At 41.7% G+C, this 22,189-nt stretch overlaps 1 protein-coding gene across 1 annotated transcript; it reads left to right on the forward strand.

Annotated features, from left to right (window-relative positions):
* Positions 1 to 1,087: 1,087 nt before the first annotated feature.
* On the forward strand, positions 1,088 to 20,284 carry LOC120098583 (uncharacterized). Its single transcript, XM_063278861.1, has 4 exons — positions 1,088 to 1,183; positions 1,479 to 1,689; positions 9,017 to 9,170; positions 17,225 to 20,284. Exons 1-4 carry the CDS (start codon positions 1,132 to 1,134, stop codon positions 17,561 to 17,563), a joined length of 756 nt encoding a protein of 251 aa, XP_063134931.1. The 5' UTR covers positions 1,088 to 1,131; the 3' UTR covers positions 17,564 to 20,284.
* Positions 20,285 to 22,189: the final 1,905 nt, after the last annotated feature.

The following is a 22,189-nucleotide window of genomic DNA, read 5'->3' on the forward strand; positions in this document are numbered from 1 at the left end:
GATAGATAGATAGATAGATAGATAGATAGATATAGAGAGATAGGGAGATAGAGAGATAGATAGATATGCAGGAAAATGCACAAAAAAAATAAAATCTCGGAGAAAGAAAGAATTCATAGATAGATAAATGTGTGGATGATTAGACAAAGGATTGTGGTTAATGTAGTTTTTTTGCCATAAGAACAAAGTAGTGTTTGAGTGAGAATTGTTCCCATAGTCTCAAGCATTCAAACACCCCGATCCCCAGTAGGTGGTGCTGTTTGGGGATATTTATGAGATGTAGCCTTTGTAGAGGAAACTCAAAAGGATTTAAAGCCGCATCTTTCAAGTTCACTCTCTACTGCAAGCTGACATTTAAGTATAATGAGCTCTGCCTTCCGTCCCAACCATCCTGCTTGCCATGTGTTAGCATGCTTCTGTTCTGCCATCCATCATGGGCTCTGGTCCCTCTGCGCTCTACCGCTGAGCTAAATCCCCAACCCCTCACTCTCTCTTCCTGATGTTGCCTTTGTTCTTCATGTTTCATCACAGCAACCAGAAGTAACCAATACAAACATTCTGTCTAAACATCCCTGCTCCGAAAGCAGTGAGATCATTAACACAGAGGCTACCTGGCAGGAATTGTTGGCATCAGAAAAAAGTGTTGGCTGAAGATTGAGTTTAGAAAACTTCTGATCTTGAGAGCCTGACTTCTAGGAAATGGCAGTCCATGGAAGCTGGGAAGTGTGCAAAGTTCCCGGCCAAGCAACACTGGGGATGTGAAATGCTCTTAACTGTCTGACTTGTGGTAAGAATCCTAAACCAAAGCTTCGTCCTGACTGCAAGCATCTGCTTGCTGACCTGTCTTGGGAAGTTCAAGGTGCACTGAGAATTTCGATTAGAAAAGTTTGCGTAAGAGGTTGGCTGGGTATCACGGAGTGGGTAGTGTCTTTAAAGATAAAGAAGAGTAAACTCTTAGTGGGTGTGACTTGGAAGTCCTAACAAACACTGGGGAGCTCTTTGAAGGAGGGAGAGTTTTATGTAATTATGCTAATTGGTCTAGAGGTGGGTCCACAACAAAGAGGCAGGTACAAGCCTTTCTATTTGAGCAGTAGACACCTCCCTGTCTCCAAGAGCTCTTATTCTTCTGCTATGTGGCTCTGTGTTCTGGTCTGGGCTTCTCTTGCTGCTTGCCCAATTTGGGGTAAGTTCTTCTGGATTACAAACATTTGGTTGCATATTTGGAAATGTACCCTCTATGAAGTAGGTGAAATATATTCAGGGAAGGTACAAACCAGGACAATAACCCTTATACTGGCTGGCTACTTTTATACCTCCAAACAGATTACTGTTTAGTTGGCCCTCTCTTTAATGTCAGAAGGAAATGAGACCTTAGAAGATTCAGGTGACTATTAATGACACAAGCCTAAAAATGACCAAACCAACCAGGAATCCAGGTTGTATCTTTCCCCTCTAATGTGTCCTTATGTTTTCTTGAGCATCAGGACACCCATCCTCACCACCAGTGGTGGACACCACGAAAGGCAAAGTCCTGGGGAAGTATGTCAGCTTAGAAGGATTTACACAGCCTGTGGCCATCTTCCTGGGAGTCCCTTTTGCCAAGCCTCCTCTTGGATCTCTGAGGTTTGCTCCACCAGAGCCTGCAGAGCCCTGGAGCTTCATGAAGAACACCACCTCCTACCCGCCAATGTGAGCCACTGGGGTGGGGACTGTTTCCGTGGGTATGTGTTGTGGTAAATAAGTAGTGTTAGTTGGGGGTTTCTACAATGCCTTAGAACACTTAGTTCCCAGATAAAAGACATACAACCTTTACATTCATAGTAAGATTTTAAAGCACTAAAACTAGGTAGATATCTAATCTCTAAGCTATTTTGTCTACCTCCGTATCAATAACCCTGAGATATAATTTGCCATGTTCCTCCTGGGCCTCTCTTACACCAATTGGCCAGCACTCATGGCCACATTTTTATGATTCACCTATCCAGTTGTGTCTTATCCTCTCTTTCCCTTCTCTCCTCCCTCCCGTGGTCCTGTCTCAGACCCCAAGCCCAGGAGCTGAAACGTTGCCTACCTCTCCTCTTCCCAGCTATAGGCTGAAGGCATCTTTATTGACCAACCAAGGATAACATGGGGGACAAAGTTCCATAGCATCACTTGGTGTACCTGAGATTTTGCTCTTCCCTGAGGCAACCAGAGCCAGTACTTAGCGTTACAGTACACAGCAGCAGATCCAAAGGTTGTGTGTGAGATAGGTGTACCTATTCCACAGTGATGCCTGAGGGAGACTAGGCAATCCTCTGACTAGCTATATTAACAGCAATCCCTGGCATCCCTAAGAACATCATGGGTCCTTAGAGATGCGCTAGTTACTAAGTATTTTCGTAGTTTTCCAAACCCTTTATTTAGCACAAACTTATTCAGCACCTGTAGTGAACCAGTGATGTTCTAGGTTTTCAGAAACCAGTAACGCAAACAAATCTATATTTGATGAATCTTTTATCCTGTTGGATGGAAAGAGAAAATAAGAAATCTGCGGATTAGCATACCACGTCTATTATTTACTAGAATATTGTAAATGCTTTAGAAAATAGAAATTGATCAGGTGAGGGAGCTGAGAAGACAGATGCTGTGTCATTGTGATTTTAACCTTAGTGTTGCTTAGGAGTCTGGTGGGTGTGAATTTATGGGTGAAGAGAATAGTAGAGATGACTGCAAGTTCTCACACCCAGATCTACCGAGCTATCTATTCACAAGCAATTTTCAAGGGCGTGTTACATCACCCTTGGCAACTGAGTGAACAAGCCAAGAATTCCAGATGGCCTCAAGACCACCTCAGAGAACCTCAAACACCTACAAATATCAGATCAGACAACATTTGTGTCCTCCCCAAGGTTCCTCTAGGAGTTTCCCAGAATTCTGTTCCTGGCTGTCTTCTTACCATTCCATGCCTTTCACCTACAAATAGTATCTGTTATGTGCTGTGTTTATATTATGCTTGCAAAGCGAGACACTACTATCTCCAAAAGTTAAACACACATACACACACATGCACACACACACACACACACAGTGAAAGAGAGTTAAAATCGTATGCAATTCAACAGCTCAGAGAGAACTGCTATTAATAATTAAGATCATGTTTTCAGGGCCTTCTTCTGTGTAAATCCTCCATTAAACAGAGATCATAAATACAAAATGTGGGTGGCAGCCTGGCACATTCATATGCATCGGCATCCTTTCACATCATATATATAATATACATATTATGCATATATATGGTATATATATATGGTATGACAATATATATTTTATATTATAATATTTAATATAATAGCAATTGTATATAATAATTAATATAATAAATAATAAATAGTAAGACTATATCTACAAATATGTGCATATACATATAATCTTAGTATTTATTAACTGTGCATAATTGGGTCCTAAGGTATTATTTATTTACCCAATCTTCTATTTGGATTGACTGAAGTAATTTGGTTTTCTTGACTATAAACAAAATTCTGATGGATTCATTACATACAACCATAAATGATTTGGGATAAATTTTCAAAGGTAACATTGCTGATTCAAAAATATGAAATTTGGGTACCTTTGTCTCTATAAACAACCGAACTCTGCCCAATTGTCCCATGGAAACATAAAAACTTCCATCCCTGGGCTTTGACCCTTGCCTTGGCTTACTTGATGAATTTTTCCTGTGTGCGCTGGATAAACAAATTGAGACCTTAACAATGATGAATAGGACCTTGGTTTCTATAGTTCAGTTTTTAAAAACATTAGTGAACCTAAATTTTTCTACCCACCTTTGACATGTGAATTTATGTTTTTATGAATTTCATGCGGTGCTCTCAGTGATGTGGGGAAAATGACCCAGGGCAGAGATTTAGGCAAAGAGTTTGATGTGGTCTGTGCCAGGCTGGCCCTACACAGCATCACTTCTACACACCAGGGATGCTGATTGCAGCCTTCTCTTTACAAAGAGACCTGGAATGTTGCTTAAAATCTGCTTGAAGTATAACCACTACCTAACAAAATCTTCCCGGCTCTGTAACCTTGGGCCAGCTGTCAAACCCCTCTGTGCCTCCAATTCCTCATCTGTAAAACAAAAATAATAAAACATGCCTGAAGTTGAACTGACCCTTACATGGCTTCATATACAAGGAGAACCATGCTCTCACTGCCATGCTACATTGAATCTTTAGAAGCCTTTATCAAGGAGTCAATAGTGACTGCTGAAACAGGAAGATGTTGGACCTTATCTTGGGGCCAGAGCAGGAAAGGAATTCAGACCACCCAGCATATGATGTCTGAGACAAGGCTAGACTTTAGATTTTCTGAGCTTCTCCTCAGCAATGTCCTCCCCTACCTCAACCTACAACAGACTGCCTATCATTGTAGCTAACTGTCTTAGTTAGTGAATGTCTTCTGAGAACTATATAACATGTTTACCTGTTGGAGGAGCATAGTCAACTACAGACCACTATTCAAATCTCAGAAGGACAAAGCCCTGTCCAGGCACTGCAGGAGGTGACATCTTCTAGGGAAGGTCACCATACAATACAATCATCTTTCTCCTTGGTCCAAGACATCCCAAAAAAACTCCAAGAAGAGAAGAGGTATCAAGTGTTTCCCCCAGAGATGGTTACCACCTATCACCCATGACAATGACTCTGGGAAAGTAATAGAAACTATTTTTATCAGTTCAGATCTCTCAGTGTACAATCAGGCCCAGCCAGCATGCTTCGTCTGGTGAAATCTCAGATGTTCTTTCTCCTCCCAGGTGCTCCCAAGATGGAGTTGTGGCAAAGTTACTCGCAGATATGTTGAGCACCGGAAAAGAGAGTATACCTCTCGAGTTTTCCGAAGAAGTTTTCTCTACCTGAATATTTACAGTCCTGCTGACAAAAAACAGCCGATTGCCCGTAAGTGCAGTGACTATTGGTCCAGACTTTTACATTTGAGCATCCAGATCCTCTGTGAACTAGGTGATAAAGGCAGCAGGGGTCAGGAGCACATTAGTCAGGAGTGATTAAGAGACCACAGCTTCCTTCCAATTTTCACTTGAGGTTTTTTCCAGACTTTTGTAGAGAGCACTATTCAGCTCACGTGTAATTTCCCAAGTTCTTCGCAGAAAGAACACCTAATCTTACCTATGAGAATCCTATCCCCATGACAGTTAAGTCATGATTTCCAATGAAGTTACAAGTGGGAGGAATCGTAGGGGAAAACCCAACATGATATAGATGGAGAAACTAAGGTTCTGATGGGGGAAAAATAAAAAAGCACAAGGAAGGGGAAACTCAGGTCTCCTGATTTTCATGTGGGTACTCTTAGACTGGGCCTGCAGGGTGGGCAGATAGCTTTATTGACAAGTCACCCATGACAGCTTCATTGTCAGATGAAAACTTTCACTCTTCCATGGAAGGGAAGGAGAAGGGAGGATGCTGGGACAATCTCAAAAGCTGCCCTGCCTGCAGGCAGCACGCCAGGATTTCACTGTGGCTCGTTTCCATGTCTGGCTGCTTTTGGCACAGTCTGATGACCAAATGATTCAGCAGTTCACATGAAAACACAGTACAGGAGAAGGACAGGCTGCCAGGTATAGATGACAAGTTTGGGAAAGAGTTTTCTAGAGAAGGTAATCTTGGATTTGTAACATGTCAACACCCAATAGACTTCCCAGAAGCCCTCTGTGTGAGACCCAGAAATGGTGGACAAAGTTGATGATATGTATGCTAAGATTTGGTGTTTTCTATGTTCAGAATTCACAGGGAGACAAGGACATGGTGTGGGGGGGGGGACCTTGTTGACACCCACTCTTTAAGTCACATAAAAAGCGAGCATCCCAGAAGGCAGACTTATCTGGCCTTCTCATTGGAAAGGAACCTAGAATGTTGCTTATAATGGACTTGTAAGTTTAAGTACTACCTACTGTGGATCTTCCTGGCTATGTGTCCTCTGGGCAGCTGCCAATTCTCTCTGTGCATCCAGTCCCTCATTTGTAGACTAAATAACAACAGATACCTGAGACTGCTCTGAGTCTAAGATGGCTTCCTGCAAAAGGAAAACTTGTGTCTGTTCCTGATTCTCCATGATTGTTTTCAGCACCACTCAACATTGTACCATTGAGACCCTTTATCAGGAAGCCAACAGTGATTGTTGAAATAGGAAGAGAGTAGAACTTTAGCAGGCCAGGTAACAAGACCTTTGGAAGCTTTACTCCCCATACCTGGACCAGAGGTTCGGGTACTTAAAGAGTCAAACTTGGGGTCAGAGAAAAAAATCATTTAATCCGTTCCCACAGAGCCATGCTTTCAAGATGGGTCTACAAAGATACATCATAAGCTCTTCAAGACACTATTACCCATTACCCTCAGACTCAGCCTTCACTCTTAAATATCCATGATTCATCTCTCGGAGGCTGCAGAGATGCAAAGGGATCTTGAGATCATGGTAACAGGTGACACTCTAGCTGTAAACACATGCACTAGAGCCCACAAGTTCTGAGTATTAAACCTGGATCTACCTTCAAAAAGATGAGAGAGCAGAGCCTTTTCTTAACCTCTCGGCATGTTTCCTCACATGGGAATTGCCATATAAAAGCTCAGCGAGTATCAGGCTGGATCACAGTTTTGCCTGAGAGCTAACAGTCAGGCTGACTCACTAGTCAGACCTGCAGGAGGGTCTGCCTTGTGACGTAAGAGCTGTCTGTCTCACTGCACCCTGGTCATGGACTGGAGGTGTTGGTCAGCTCAGCATCTGGTTGATGGGAACTAGCATCAGGATCAAGCCCTGAGTTGTTCTCTCACTGGCTATACTTTCTCAGCAGGAAGTTTCCCCTCCATTTCTTATCTGTCGCTCATGAAAATATCATTCCTTACCATGTGGGAAGATTATTATATATAGTGCATAGATCAATTCTTAGTTCATCATACCCCCAACATTTTCCCTCAGATTAATTGTATTATCACAATATTATTTTACACACCCCCATTTCTTTCCTGATCTTCATGTTATTTAAATCAAAGAACATGGATTGTAAATTATTACATCCCTTCTTCTCCTCAAGTTTCATTGGAGAGCCTGACACACTGTACATTCTGAGATAGTGCGAGCCAAATGACCAAAGAGCATCTTGAATGGAGCGAACGAGTGAAGTGGATGTGAACTGGAAGTAGCATACTGGGAGGACTCAGGCTTGAGGAGAGGCTCACTAGAGAGGGATGCCATCAGGGCGGTGGAGTGTCTCCCCAGGCAATCCCTTACCATAGAGAATTTAATTCATCACTGAGGAGATAAATGGGATAAGACTAAGCTGAAATACAAAGTCTGTCTCTTGTTTATGTGCAGTTGCCTACAGTTCTTGTTGTGAAGTGATGTGATCGCAGGCCTTTATGGGTCCCATGATAATCTCAGTTCTGTGTCTTAGGAGGATGGGAGATATGAGAAGAAAGGGTGGGGTTACTGAGTGGCCATGACATCCTCGACCCTTTGAGAGTTGAAAACAAAAAGAGTCAGCTGTTTGCAACCTTTCTGGGAACTGATGTGATTTGGGTAATGACCTCAAAGCACAGCCTACATACAGACAACCAATTCATATGAACTCAGCAGTGGTCCCAAATCTTCAGTCTACTGCCCATGTGGCTTTATTGTTGTCCAGGTGATGGTGTGGATCCATGGAGGTGGACTTATAACAGGCAGAGCATCACCCTATAGTGGAATAGCTCTCTCTGCCCACGAAAACGTGGTGGTGGTAACCATTCAATACCACCTAGGTATTTGGGGATTGTTTAGGTAAGATACTAGATTTTTCCTCTCTGCATATTAATTAGTCTTTGCCCTGGTTCCTTTTGCTCGATGAATAAAACAATACCTGAGATTGTCTGGATAGAAGAACAAAGAACTATTGAAAGGTTTGGAAGACTCAGAGTCCAATGATTGGTTAGAAGACTTCTGTAGTGAGAACTCATGCCTATCAAGTAATGTAGTAGAAGGATGGAAATTAGATTTTTACATGAAGAAGAGATATCATGAGAGGGAGAAGTGAGTGATGGCTGGCGGTCTTGATACTCTTAAACAAAGCACTCCTGGAGAACGGAACGAGGTCCTGTGAGCGCTACAGAGATCTTCTTGAGAGTGATTTACCCAGTGGCACAGTCACCTTGCACCTAGCCTCATCTCTTCATGCCCTTTCATTGCTCAGTACTGACTTCCACAGTAGAAACCACTGTGCAACCACTATTACCTTTCACTATTACCACAAAATCCTATGCCTCTGACATTAATGGTTTCTACAAGCACCTGTTGTTATAAATCTGCACTTTGACTATCATAGCTGCTTCAGCCAGTGGCCTGAGTGATCTGTGAGACAATGACTGGGTCCTATCATGTCCCTGCCCAATGGTCCCCACTTCCAATGATATGGAAGATTCTGCCAAGTCTCTGTTCTATCTGCACTCATCTGTCTTACATTCACACATCTATTCCCTTGGCCCTGGGATCTGATGCTTCTAACTAAAATCCCCTTTGCAGTAACTGATGAAACCCATGGGCTCATTTATTTCTCTTTCCCAGTGCTGCTGCCTCAAATAGGAATTTCCCAGTTGAAATGCCATTCTGTAGACCCTAGTTGGCCACATTGTATTTCTCTGCTAGCTGACATACTAGTCTACTTGATTATTCTAGTCTATTTGATTATTCTCTCCACTGTGAGCTGGGCATAGTCAGAGATTTTGTCTGTCTTGTTTTCTATTTGGGCAAATTTTGATATTCTATGGATCCTCAGTGCAGTACACCGTTGCTAGAATATGAGTGTAGAGCCCCACATAAAGCAATGTTGTTGGGATTATAGGCAGGTAAAGTCCCCCCACCCCCAAGTACCTGTGATGTGTTGGCCAACCTGATTCTGAAAGCTCACCAGACCTCTCCAGGCCATCTGACGCTTAAGAGCCCTGCCATGACATCTCTGTCCCCGTTTCACCCTGTCACCTTGCAGCACCGGTGATGAACACAGCCGGGGGAACTGGACTCACTTGGACCAGCTGGCTGCACTACGCTGGGTCCAGCATAACATTGCAGACTTTGGAGGGAACCCGGATTCAGTGACCATCTTTGGAGAGTCAGCAGGAGGTGTCAGTGTCTCTGTTCTTGTAAGTATTCTTGGTACCAGAGCCCTTGCTGGGGATTGATATGGCTACTGGGGGATAGAACGGGGGCGGGGGTGTGTGCATGGGAGGAAACCTCTTAGAAAGGAGCCAGTCTAGTAGAACAACATTGCATTCAACACCTGCACTCAGGTTGACTCTGCTGCACAGTATCAGAGGATAGACAGCTTCTGGTGTATAATTAGCTCTCTTTTGCTTATAAGCTTATCATTAATTCTTTTTTCTTTTAGCCCTGGAGCCATGAACATCTCCAGCTTCTCTTCTCACTTGGTTGATCTCATTCTCCTTTCTAATTATTTTAATATTAGGTCTCACCCTAAAAGTCCTGGGGTGCTGTGATGGATACCCACTACAAATGGGAGGAGAGGAGCCATAAGTCATACCAAGTGTCCTTGTTTGGGTTGAAGTCACATCTTCACATTAAGGAAATTCAAGACCCAAGATCAGACTTGGGTTTCCCCTGAGGTTAAGAAGGCAACAGCAGGTTAACTTAGGGATGTGAGGAAGGGAAGAAAGAAAATCCAGTGGGAATGGGTAGAGCAGAAGATGTAGGTCACAGACATAGGCTGGGCATGTCATGCTGTGTGTGGAATTGAGGCACAGGAGCAGTGAGGAAGCTACAGATGTTCGGGGAGCTGTAAGAAACATTACTTTCCTCAAAGTTGAGCAGACATTCAGCCAAGGAACTAACACACACTGGCTCACTCCTTTTAAACTCTCAGAGGAAGAATAATGTAGAATATTAATTGGTTATTATTTTGAGTTGTAAGGTTTTAAAGTGTGAGTATTTGCACACAACGTTAAGATGAATGATTAACTATTTCATGGAATATTGACATAAGATTTGGTAAGGAAAGAACACGGTCAGTATTTGGAAGAATAGAAGAAGAGGTGTGGGAAGGGTGCAGGCATCACTCAGTGGCCAACTGCCTGCCGTTCTTCCAGAAGGCCTGAGTTAAGTTTCTAGCAGCTACATCACAAAGATAACAACCACCTGGAAACAAGAAAATTCTTTTTTTTTTTTTAGTGACTCTTGTCATCATCAATACTTTTTTATTTTTATTTTTTTTTATTAACTTGAGTATTTCTTATATACATTTCAAGTGTTATTCCCTTTCCCGGTTTCCGGGCAAACATCCCCCTCCCCCTCCCCTTCCTTATGGGTGTTCCCCTCCCAACCCTCCCCCCATTGCCGCCCTCCCCCCATAGTCTAGTTCACTGGGGGTTCAGTCTTAGCAGGACCCAGGGCTTCCCCTTCCACTGGTGCTCTTACTAGGATATTCATTGCTACCTATGGGGTCAGAGTCCAAGGTCAGTCCATGTATAGTCTTTAGGTAGTGGCTTAGTCCCTGGAAGCTCTGGTTGCTTGACATTGTTGTACTTTTGGGGTCTCGAGCCCCTTCAAGCTCTTCCAGTTCTTTCTCTGATTCCTTCAACGGGGGACCTATTCTCAGTTCAGTGGTTTGCTGCTGGCATTCGCCTCTGTATTTGCTGTATTCTGGCTGTGTCTCTCAGGAGCGATCTACATCCGGCTCCTGTCGGTCTGCACTTCTTTGCTTCATCCATCTTGTCTAATTGGGTGGCTGTATATGTATGGGCCACATGTGGGGCAGGCTCTGAATGGGTGTTCCTTCAGTCTCTGTTTTAATCTTTGCCTCTCCCTTCCCTGCCAAGGGTATTCTTTTTCCTCATTTAAAGAAGGAGTGAAGCATTCACATTTTGATCATCCGTCTTGAGTTTCTTCGTTTGTTCTAGGGATCTAGGGTAATTCAAGCATTTGGGCTAATAGCCACTTATCAATGAGTGCATACCATGTATGTCTTTCTGTGATTGGGTTAGCTCACTCAGGATGATATTTTCCAGTTCCAACCATTTGCCTACGAATATCATAAACTCGTTGTTTTTGATAGCTGAGTAATATTCCATTGTGTAGATGTACCACATTTTCTGTATCCATTCCTCTGTTGAAGGGCATCTGGGTTCTTTCCAGTTTCTGCCTATTATAAATAAGGCTGCGATGAACATAGTGGAGCACGTGTCTCTTTTATATGTGGAGGCATCTTTTGGGTATATGCCCAAGAGAGGTATAGCTGGATCCTCAGGCAGTTCAATGTCCAATTTTCTGAGGAACCTCCAGACTGATTTCCAGAATGGTTTTACCAGTCTGCAATCCCACCAACAATGGAGGAGTGTTCCTCTTTCTCCACATCCTCGCCAGCATCTGCTGTCACCTGAGTTTTTGATCTTAGCCATTCTCACTGGTGTGAGGTGAAATCTCAGGGTTGTTTTGATTTGCATTACCCTTATGACTAAAGATGTTGAACATTTCTTTAGGTGTTTCTCAGCCATTCGGCATTCCTCAGCTGTGAATTCTTTGTTTAGCTCTGAACCCCATTTTTTAATAGGGTTATTTGTTTCCCTGCGGTCTAACTTCTTGAGTTCTTTGTATATTTTGGATATAAGGCCTCTATCTGTTGTAGGATTGGTAAAGATCTTTTCCCAATCTGTTGGTTGCCGTTTTGTCCTAACCACAGTGTCCTTTGCCTTACAGAAGCTTTGCAGTTTTATGAGATCCCATTTGTCGATTCTTGATCTTAGAGCATAAGCCATTGGTGTTTTGTTCAGGAAATTTTTTCCAGTGCCCATGTGTTCCAGATGTTTCCCTAGTTTTTCTTCTATTAGTTTGAGTGTGTCTGGTTTGATGTGGAGGTCCTTGATCCACTTGGACTTAAGCTTTTACAGGGTGATAAGCATGGATCGATCTGCATTCTTCTACATGTTGCCCTCCAGTTGAACCAGCACCATTTGCTGAAAATGCTATCTTTTTTCCATTGGATGGTTTTGGCTCCTTTGTCAAAAATCAAGTGACCATAGGTGTGTGGGTTCATTTCTGCGTCTTCATTTCTATTCCATTGGTCTATCTGTCTGTCCCTGTACCAATACCATGCAGTTTTTATCACTATTGCTCTGTAATACTGCTTGAGTTCAGGGATAGTGATTCCCACTGAAGTCCTTTTATTGTTGAGGATAGCTTTAGCTATCCTGGGTTTTTTGTTATTCCAGATGAATTTGCAAATTGTTCTGTCTAACTCTTTGAAGAATTGGATTGGTATTTTGATGGGGATTGCATTGAATCTGTAGATTGCTTTTGGTAAAATGGCCATTTTTACTATATTAATCCTGCCAATCCATGAGCATGGGAGATCTTTCCATCTTCTGAGGTCTTCTTCAATTTCTTTCCTCAGTGTCTTGAAGTTCTTATTGTACAGATCTTTTACTTGCTTTGTTAAAGTCACACCGAGGTACTTTATATTATTTGGGTCTATTATGAAGGGTGTCGTTTCCCTAATTTCTCTCTCGGCTTGTTTCTCTTTTGTATAGAGGAAGGCAACTGATTTATTTGAGTTAATTTTATACCCAGCCACTTTGATGAAGTTGTTTATCAGCTTTAGTAGTTCTCTGGTGGAACTTTTGGGATCACTTAAATATACTATCATGTCATGTGCAAATAGTGATATTTTGACCTCTTCTTTTCCGATCTGTATCCCCTTGATCTCCTTTTGTTGTCTGATTGCTCTGGCTAGAACTTCAAGAACTATATTGAATAAGTAGGGAGAGAGTGGGCAGCCTTGTCTGGTCCCTGATTTTAGTGGGATTGCTTCAAGTTTCTCTCCATTTAGTTTAGTGTTAGCAACTGGTTTGCTGTATATGGCTTTTACTATGTTTAGGTATGGGCCTTGAATTCCTATTCTTTCCAGGACTTTTATCATGAAGGGGTGTTGAATTTTGTCAAATGCTTTCTCAGCATCTAATGAAATGATCATGTGGATTTGTTCTTTCAGTTTGTTTATATAATGGATCACGTTGATGGTTTTCCGTATATTAAACCATCCCTGCATGCCTGGGATGAATCCTACTTGATCACGGTGGATGATTGTTTTGATGTGCTCTTGGATTCGGTTTGCCAGAATTTTATTGAGTATTTTTGCGTCGATATTCATAAGGGAAATTGGTCTGAAGTTCTCTTTCTTTGTTGGGTCTTTGTGTGGTTTAGGTATAAGAGTAATTGTGGCTTCATAGAAGGAATTCGGGAGTGATCCATCTGTTTCAATTTTGTTGAATAGTTTGGATAATTTCGGTATGAGGTCTTCTATGAAGGTTTCATAGAATTCTGCACTAAACCCGTCTGGACCTGGGCTCTTTTTGGTTGGGAGACCTTTAATGACTGCTTCTATTTCCTTAGGAGTTATGGGGTTATTTAACTGGTTTATCTGTTCCTGATTTAACTTCGATACCTGGTATCTGTCTAGGAAATTGTCCATTTCCTGAAGATTTTCAAGTTTTGTTGAATATAGGTTTTTATAGTAAGATCTGATGATTTTTTGAATTTCCTCTGAATCTGTAGTTATGTCTCCCTTTTCATTTCTGATTTTGTTAATTTGGACGCACTCTCTGTGTCCTCTCGTTAGTCTGGCTAAGGGTTTATCTATCTTGTTGATTTTCTCAAAGAACCAACTTTTGGTTCTGTTGATTCTTTCTATGGTCCTTTTTGTTTCTACTTTGTTGATTTCCCCTCTGAGTTTGATTATTTCCTGCTTTCTACTCCTCCTGGGTGTATTTGCTTCTTTTTGTTCTAGAGCTTTTAGGTGTGCTGTCAAGCTGCTGACATATGCTCTTTCCTGTTTCTTTCTGCAGGCACTCAGCGCTATGAGTTTTCCTCTTAGCACAGCTTTCATTGTGTCCCATAAGTTTGGGTATGTTGTACCTTCATTTTCATTAAATTCTAAAAAGTTTTTAATTTCTTTCTTTATTTCTTCCTTGACCAGGTTATCATTGAGTAGAGCATTGTTCAATTTCCACGTATATGTGGGCATTCTTCCCTTATTGTTATTGAAGACCAGTTTTAGGCCGTGGTGGTCCGATAGCACGCATGGAATTATTTCTATCTTTCTGTACCTGTTGAGGCCCGTTTTTTGACCAATTATATGGTCAATTTTGGAGAAAGTACCATGAGGAGCTGAGAAGAAGGTATATCCTTTTGCTTTAGGATAGAATGTTCTATAAATATCCGTTAAGTCCATTTGGCTCATGACTTCTCTTAGTCTGTCGACATCACTGTTTAATTTCTGTTTCCATGATCTGTCCATTGATGAGAGTGGGGTGTTGAAATCTCCCACTATTATTGTGTGAGGTGCAATGTGTGTTTTGAGCTTTAGTAAGGTTTCTTTTACGTATGTAGGTGCCCTTGTATTTGGGGCATAGATATTTAGCATTGAGAGTTCATCTTGGTGGATTTTTCCTTTGATGAATATGAAGTGTCCTTGCTTATCTTTTTTGATGACTTTTAATTGAAAATTGACTTTATTTGATTTTAGAATGGCTACTCCGGCTTGCTTCTTCTGACCATTTGCTTGGAAAGTTGTTTTCCAGCCTTTCACTCTGAGGTAGTGTCTGTCTTTGTCTCTGAGGTGTGTTTCCTGTAGGCAGCAGAATGCAGGGTCCTCGTTGCGTATCCAGTTTGTTAATCTATGTCTTTTTATTGGGGAGTTGAGGCCATTGATATTGAGAGATATTAAGAAATAGTGATTATTGCTTCCCGTTATATTCATATTTGGATGTGAGGTTATGTTTGTTTGCTTTCATTCTCTTTGTTTTGTTGCCAAGACGTTTAGTTTCTTTCTTCTTCTAGGGTATAGCTTGCCTCCTTATGTTGGGCTTTACCATTTATTATCCTTTGTAGTGCTGGATTGGTAGAAAGATATTGTGTAAATTTGGTTTTGTCATGAATATCTTGGTTTCTCCATCAATGTTAATTGAGAGTTTTGCTGGATACAGTAACCTGTTCTGGCATTTGTGTTCTCTTAGGGTCTGTATGACATCAGTCCAGGATCTTCTGGCCTTCATAGTTTCTGGCGAGAAGTCTGGTGTGATTCTGATAGGTCTGCCTTTATATGTTACTTGACCTTTTTCCCTTACTGCTTTTAATATTCTTTCTTTATTTTGTGCGTTTGGTGTTTTGACAATTATGTGACGGGAGGTGTTTCTTTTCTGGTCCAATCTATTTGGAGTTCTATAGGCTTCTTGTATGTCTATGGGTATCTCTTTTTTTAGGTTAGGGAAGTTTTCTTCTATGATTTTGTTGAAGATATTTACTGGTCCTTTGAGCTGGGAGTCTTCACTCTCTTCTATACCTATTATCCTTAGGTTTAATCTTCTCATTGAGTCCTGGATTTCCTGTATGTTTAGGACCAGTAGCTTTTTCTGCTTTACATTATCTTTGACAGTTGAGTCAATGATTTCTATGGAATCTTCTGCTCCTGAGATTCTCTCTTCCATCTCTTGCATTCTGTTGGTGAAGCTTGTATCTACAGCTCCTTGTCTCTTCTTTTGGTTTTCTATATCCAGGGTTGTTTCCATGTGTTCTTTCTTGATTGCTTCTATTTCCATTTTTAATTCCTTCAACTGTTTGATTGTGTTTTCCTGGAATTCTTTCAGGGATTTTTGTGTCTCCTCTCTATGGGCTTCTACTTGTTTATTTATGTTTTCCTGGAATTCTTTCAGGGATTTTTGTGTCTCCTCTCTATGGGCTTCTACTTGTTTATTTATGTTTTCCTGGAATTCTTTCAGGCATTTTTGCGATTCCTCTTTGTAGGCTTCTACTTGTTCTCTAAGGGAGTTCTTCACGTCTTTCTTGAAGTCCTCCAGCATCATGATCAAAAATGATTTTGGAACTAGATCTTGCTTTTCTGGTGTGTTTGGATATTCCATGTTTGTTTTGATGGGAGAATTGGGCTCCGATGGTGCCATGTAGTCTTGGTTTCTGTTGCTTGGGTTCCTGCGCTTGCCTCTCACCATCAGATTATCTCTAGTGTTACTTTGTTCTGCTATTTCTGACAGTGGCTAGACTGTCCTATAAGCCTGTGTGTCAGGAGTGCTGTAGACCTGTTTTCCTCTCTTTCAGTCAGTTATGGGGACAGAGTGTTCTGCTTTCGGGCGTGTAGTTTTCCCTCTCTACAGGTCTTCAGCTGTTCCTGTGGGCCTGTGTCTTGAGTTCACCAGGCAGCTTTCTTGCAGCAGAAAATTTGGTCTTACCTGTGGTCCCGGGGCTCAAGTTTGCTCGTGGGGTGCTGCCCACGGGCTCTCTGCAGCGGCAGCAACCAGGAAGACCTGTGCCGCCCCTTCCGGGAGCTTCAGTGCACCAGGGTTCCAGATGGTCTTTTGCTTTTTCCTCTGGCGTCCGAGATATGTGTGCAGAGAGCAGTCTCTTCTGGTTTTCCAGTCTTGTCTGCCTCTCTGAAAGTTTAGCTCTCCCTCCCATGGGATTTGGGTGCAGAGAACTGTTTATCCAGTCTGTTTCCTTCAGGTTCCGGCAGTGTCTCAGGCAGGGGTCCTGCCGCTCCTGGGCCCTCCCCCACGGGAGCCCAGAGGCCTTATACAGTTTCCTCTTGGGCCAGGGATGTGGGCAGGGGTGAGCAGTGTTGGTGGTCTCTTCTGCTCTGCAGCCTCAGGAGTGCCCACCTGACCAGGCGGTTGGGTCTCTCTCTCACGGGGTTTGGGAGCAGAGAGCTGCTGCGGGCCGGGATCCGCGGGTCAAAATTTATTTTTCAAATTGAGTCCACATGTGCAAATATCCTCTCCCTGGCCTCTGCCCTCTCCCACCACACAGTTCTGCAGTCTCCTCAAAGCTTTGGCCACAACCATCTTCCATGTGATGTAGTCTCATTTGAGCTCCCCTGAGGTTGAGGCTGCCAGAACCTCCCATTCATAGCTCAGTGTGTTCTGTCTGCAGTGGCTTCATAGCCAGAAGCTCAGACCAGAAAGCCACTTCTTTTTCTTTTAGCTTCTGGGCTTGTTGGGTGGTGGCTCCAATCTGAAGATAACCTTCCTTTTGGTCATACTTTGGCCAATGGGGCATCCCCTCTCCATTGGGATTCCTGGGAACAGAATCAATTGGAATTCCTTAAAGCTGTTATATGTTCCATACATTCCTGTGGTATTTATAGGGCTCTCTGGTTTATGTCTTCTAATGACCTCTGCAGTACAAAAAGAAAAGTAGAAAAAGGAGGAGGAGGAGGAGAAGCAGAAGCAGAAGGAGAAGCAGAAGAAGGAAGAAGAAGAAGAAGAAGAAGAAGAAGAAGAAGAAGAAGAAGAAGAAGAAGAAGAAGAAGAAGAAGAAGAAGGTGGTCCATTGTCAGAGCCCTGGGTCATGGGGTTGGAGCCAATCACTTAAATTTTCAGTCACCTCTTACTTAAGGATACCCTATTGTCTCATCTCACTCATCAACTTGGCTCTATCTGGGTCACCAGACTCACCTATTCCTAGCAAAGTTTGCCCAGAATTTCATCATCATCTTGCTGAGATTGATCTCTTCTTCTGAGGTACCACCTGTAAGGAATAAGAATAATCTTTTTGATTCAGTTCATGGTTCGTGAGCTAATGAGCACAGTATTACTCAAGGGCTTATTTAAAGAGTGGAGTTTGGACTTTTACACCAAAGCTGTAGAATCGAAATTTTCATTGCTAGAGGATTGTGCTTAGCTGGTGTATACTTTCTGTTTGAGAATAACTGATCTACCACAGAGCAGGCATGCAGTACATTCTGTTGTGATCATCCATGTACAATTCTAGTCTACTTGACATGGAAATGCCACAGATGAAGAATTCTGTGGATCACAAGGTCAATGGGATTGCTGGGCCTTGTATCTTTTCTTATTCTACATAACCTACAATTAGATATAAGGTGGATCACAGTCATGAATTATAGCAACTGAAAGTTGAGGTATTGAAGACATTCTGAAAGGTTTTCTTTAAATGTTATATTATTAATTACAATATAGTTAAAAGAGCATGTAGACAGATATGCCTACAGGCAGATTGATGCACATGACATCTGACATGAGTCAGAAACAGCTTGACCTCATCCTCATTCACATTATGAATGGGAAATTAAGCATCAGTGGCATTCTTGTTTTCAAATGGGACACTCGGGTGACCCATTTCTTTTGGTGCATTACTGATCAGGATTTTGATATAGAGTATTGCTGGCTGCCCAGGAGTATGTACCTTTCCTTGTGTATGCTGGAGTGGGAGAAAATCTGGAAACCTGAGAGTTGAGCTCATCCCTGTCCCACTGAGTTGAGAAATGAACATCAAGAGAGGAGGAGAAATTTGTTCAAGGCCACAGAAGCCTTGGCACCCGCAGCTCCTAGTTGCAAGCTCAAAGGCAGTAATACACCATTACCTCTTAAAATTGGAGCACCAAAGACAGAATAGATTTCATCTCCATGGTCTCCTACCATTGTATTTGGTTTTATTTTTGATGAGAAGCTTGGACGATATTGAAACTCATGTATGTGGGGGCTCCAGCATCTAAGAAGACACACATTCACATACCATTCAAATTGCCAGACACAAACTTGGATAGTATCAAGGCCTTGATAAGGCAGGAGACCTCTGAGCATCAGTGCAAACAGAGAAACAATTCACCAAAAGCTTCTTGATGTGCTTAGCACTGTGCAGTTAGCGGAAGGAAATAGTGATGCTCATGTGAGGGAAAGGATTTATGAACACACTGCACCCAGTAAGCACACTGATTAATCATTGACAACCTTCTAATGTTCATTGATTTCAAAATCTGTACCTTGCTGGGTGTCCTCCGTTCAGATCTGTTTTAAGCATACTTGGTGTTTTTTCCCACCTATTCAGAGAAATGTGAGGCACTTCCAAGATATTTGAAAGAGAGGATTCCTAAATGCAAATACATGCAAACTTGGAACACTGGTCACTTTTGTCTCAGGAGTACAATGTTGGATAAGGCTGTCCTTCATAAGTAAGAGAATAACAGCTTCCTCAGACAAATCAAATCTTATGAAACTCACCACTCTAGACATGCCTTACTTTTCTTATTTAAGCACAAAGATAGAGATGGATAACATGAGACAAACGACAACACAAAAGTCAATGATACGGAACAGAGAACAATATTCAGAATATCTAGATGACTGTGATGATGAGCACAGCAAGCTTATTCTGAGGATAGAGGAAAAACAAAGGTATTGTGAAACAGAACTAGATCAGATGACAGTTATAGGTAAAGTATTGCCATTACAAAGTGATATGTGTTCTGATCTCAAAGACATCAAAATGCACAGTAGAAGGGGATGAAACTTGGAGCTATTCTAGCAAACCTGTTCATGGTATAACTTAATTAAGCCAGTCTCAATTAATTGTTGTCCTTGTAAGAGTTACCTTGGTAGTAGTGTCTGTTCACAATAGTAAAATCCTAACTAAGACAGCATCCTAGACCAGAGCATCTACATGTTAGAGGATCTGAAACACAAGAGATGAAGGGTGTAATAAAATTGTAAAGGGGCTTCAATACAATAGCACTGTCAATGATGGCTCATTCAGATAGAAAATCCCTAAGGAAACATGTCTTGATCAATATTTATCAAGAATCAATTTAATGTCATTGTATGTAATATTCCACCCAGCAATATATATTATTTTCAAGCACTCACAGAACATTCTCTAGGACAGATCCTATGTGAGGACACTATGTAATACTCAGCTAATACAAGAAGGCTGGAATTGGAGAAGGCATCCTTTCTGATCACAATGGCTTGAAATCAGACATGAATGCCAGGAGCAATTTTAGACAACTGACAGACTCTTGGAAAGAAACATGGTCCTGAGCCACTAATATGTCTGTAATGAAACTAAGTGGAAAATGTAAAGCATATTGAAACAGGGATGGAAGGGTTGCTCACTGGGGACGAGTTTGCCACACTAATGTGAGCATGAGTATCTGGATACCCGATATGCATGTCAATATAGCCTGCCTGTGGCATTATAGACCGGTGTAATCCTAGCATGCTGGAGGCATAGATGCGGATCTCTGGAGCACTCTGACTAGTTAGACCAGCTCAACTATCGAGTTGTGAGTTCAAGCTAGAGGACCTATCTCAGGATATAAGGTAGAGAGCAACAGAGGTCTGGTATTCTCTCTCTCTCTCTCTCTCTCTCTCTCTCTCTCTCTCACACACACACACACACACACACACACACACACACACACACACACCCCTTAAAGAACAAAGTAAGCCAAAGGATAGCAGAGAGAAGATATAATCATGATTGAAAAAAAGCAAGGAACTGTAGAACTGACTCAGCAGTTAAGCGTACTGGCTTCTCTTTTAGAGGACCTGGATTCAATTCTCAGCATCCAATTTTCAGCCTTCACATAGAGCCTCACAACAACCATGGACCCTAGGCACACACACAGCACACTGGCATGCATGAAGACAAAACTCCAACAAACATAAAACTAACTAAATACATTTTTTAAAGTGAGTTTTGAAACTATAAGGAAAGGTAAGAGTCAAGAAAATCAAGTTTCTTTGTTCGGGCTGAGGAATAACTGATATTATCTAATGAATATGCAAATAACTCAAGGCGCCTTATTAATTGTGTCTCAACCATCTGTTCTTTTTTTTTTCTTTTTTTATTAACTTGAGTGTTTCTTATTTACATTTCGAGTGTTATTCCAGATGAATTTGCAAATTGTTCTGTCTAACTCTTTGAAGAATTGGATTGGTATTTTGATGGGGATTGCATTGAATCTGTAGATTGCTTTTGGTAAAATGGCCATTTTTACTATATTAATCCTGCCAATCCATGAGCATGGGAGATCTTTCCATCTTCTGAGGTCTTCTTCAATTTCTTTCCTCAGTGTCTTGAAGTTCTTATTGTACAGATCTTTTACTTGCTTGGTTAAAGTCACACCGAGGTACTTTATATTATTTGGGTCTATTATGAAGGGTGTCGTTTCCCTAATTTCTCTCTCGGCTTGTTTCTCTTTTGTATAGAGGAAGGCAACTGATTTATTTGAGTTAATTTTATACCCAGCCACTTTGCTGAAGTTGTTTATCAGCTTTAGTAGTTCTCTGGTGGAACTTTTGGGATCACTTAAATATACTATCATGTCATCTGCAAATAGTGATATTTTGACTTCTTCTTTTCCGATCTGTATCCCCTTGATCTCCTTTTGTTGTCTGATTGCTCTGGCTAGAACTTCAAGAACTATATTGAATAAGTAGGGAGAGAGTGGGCAGCCTTGTCTAGTCCCTGATTTTAGTGGGATTGCTTCGAGTTTCTCTCCATTTAGTTTAATGTTAGCAACTGGTTTGCTGTATATGGCTTTTACTATGTTTAGGTATGGGCCTTGAATTCCTATTCTTTCCAGGACTTTTATCATGAAGGGGTGTTGAATTTTGTCAAATGCTTTCTCAGCATCTAATGAAATGATCATGTGGTTTTGTTCTTTCAGTTTGTTTATATGATGGATCACGTTGATGGTTTTCCGTATATTAAACCATCCCTGCATGCCTGGGATGAAGCCTACTTGATCATGGTGGATGATTGTTTTGATGTGCTCTTGAATTCGGTTTGCCAGAATTTTATTGAGTATTTTTGCGTCGATATTCATAAGGGAAATTGGTCTGAAGTTCTCTTTCTTTGTTGTGTCTTTGTGTGGTTTAGGTATAAGAGTAATTGTGGCTTCGTAGAAGGAATTCGGTAGTGCTCCATCTGTTTCAATTTTGTGGAATAGTTTGGATAATATTGGTATGAGGTCTTCTATGAAGGTTCGAGTGTTATTCCCTTTCCCGGTTTCCAGGCAAACATCCCCCTAATCCCTCCCCCTCCCCTTCTTTATGAGTGTTCCCCTCCCCACCCTCCCCCCATTACTGCCCTCACGTTGCCCTCCTGTAATTTATTCTTGCTTTTATCAGAGAGCAGAACAGAAGCCAGAGTTTCTTGTCTCCTCCTGGCTCCCTGCTCTCTGTCTCTCCCCACCATAGATGACTGTGATAGAAAGAGGGGTCACAGGAAAGATGAAAGATACTCTTATCTCAGCTTAAAAAACAATAACCAAAGAACTAAAGGAAGAACAGGACAACACATTCTAAACAATAAAAAGAAACTTTGTGCATTAGAGTCCATT

The sequence above is a fragment of the Rattus norvegicus genome, chromosome 19 (assembly GCF_036323735.1).
Source record: "Rattus norvegicus strain BN/NHsdMcwi chromosome 19, GRCr8, whole genome shotgun sequence".
In the NCBI taxonomy this organism is placed as follows: Eukaryota; Metazoa; Chordata; class Mammalia; order Rodentia; family Muridae; genus Rattus; species Rattus norvegicus.

Excerpts from the sequence above, each read along its gene's own strand:
- LOC120098583 (XM_063278861.1), top strand. The coding sequence starts at position 1,132 with ATGTGGCTCTGTGTTCTGGTCTGGGCTTCTCTTGCTGCTTGCCCAATT. Across the intron at positions 1,184-1,478 it reads TGCTGCTTGCCCAATTTGGG|CATCAGGACACCCATCCTCA; the intron begins GTAAGTTCTTCT and ends TGTTTTCTTGAG. Across the intron at positions 9,171-17,224 it reads GTGTCAGTGTCTCTGTTCTT|TACAAAAAGAAAAGTAGAAA; the intron begins GTAAGTATTCTT and ends TGACCTCTGCAG.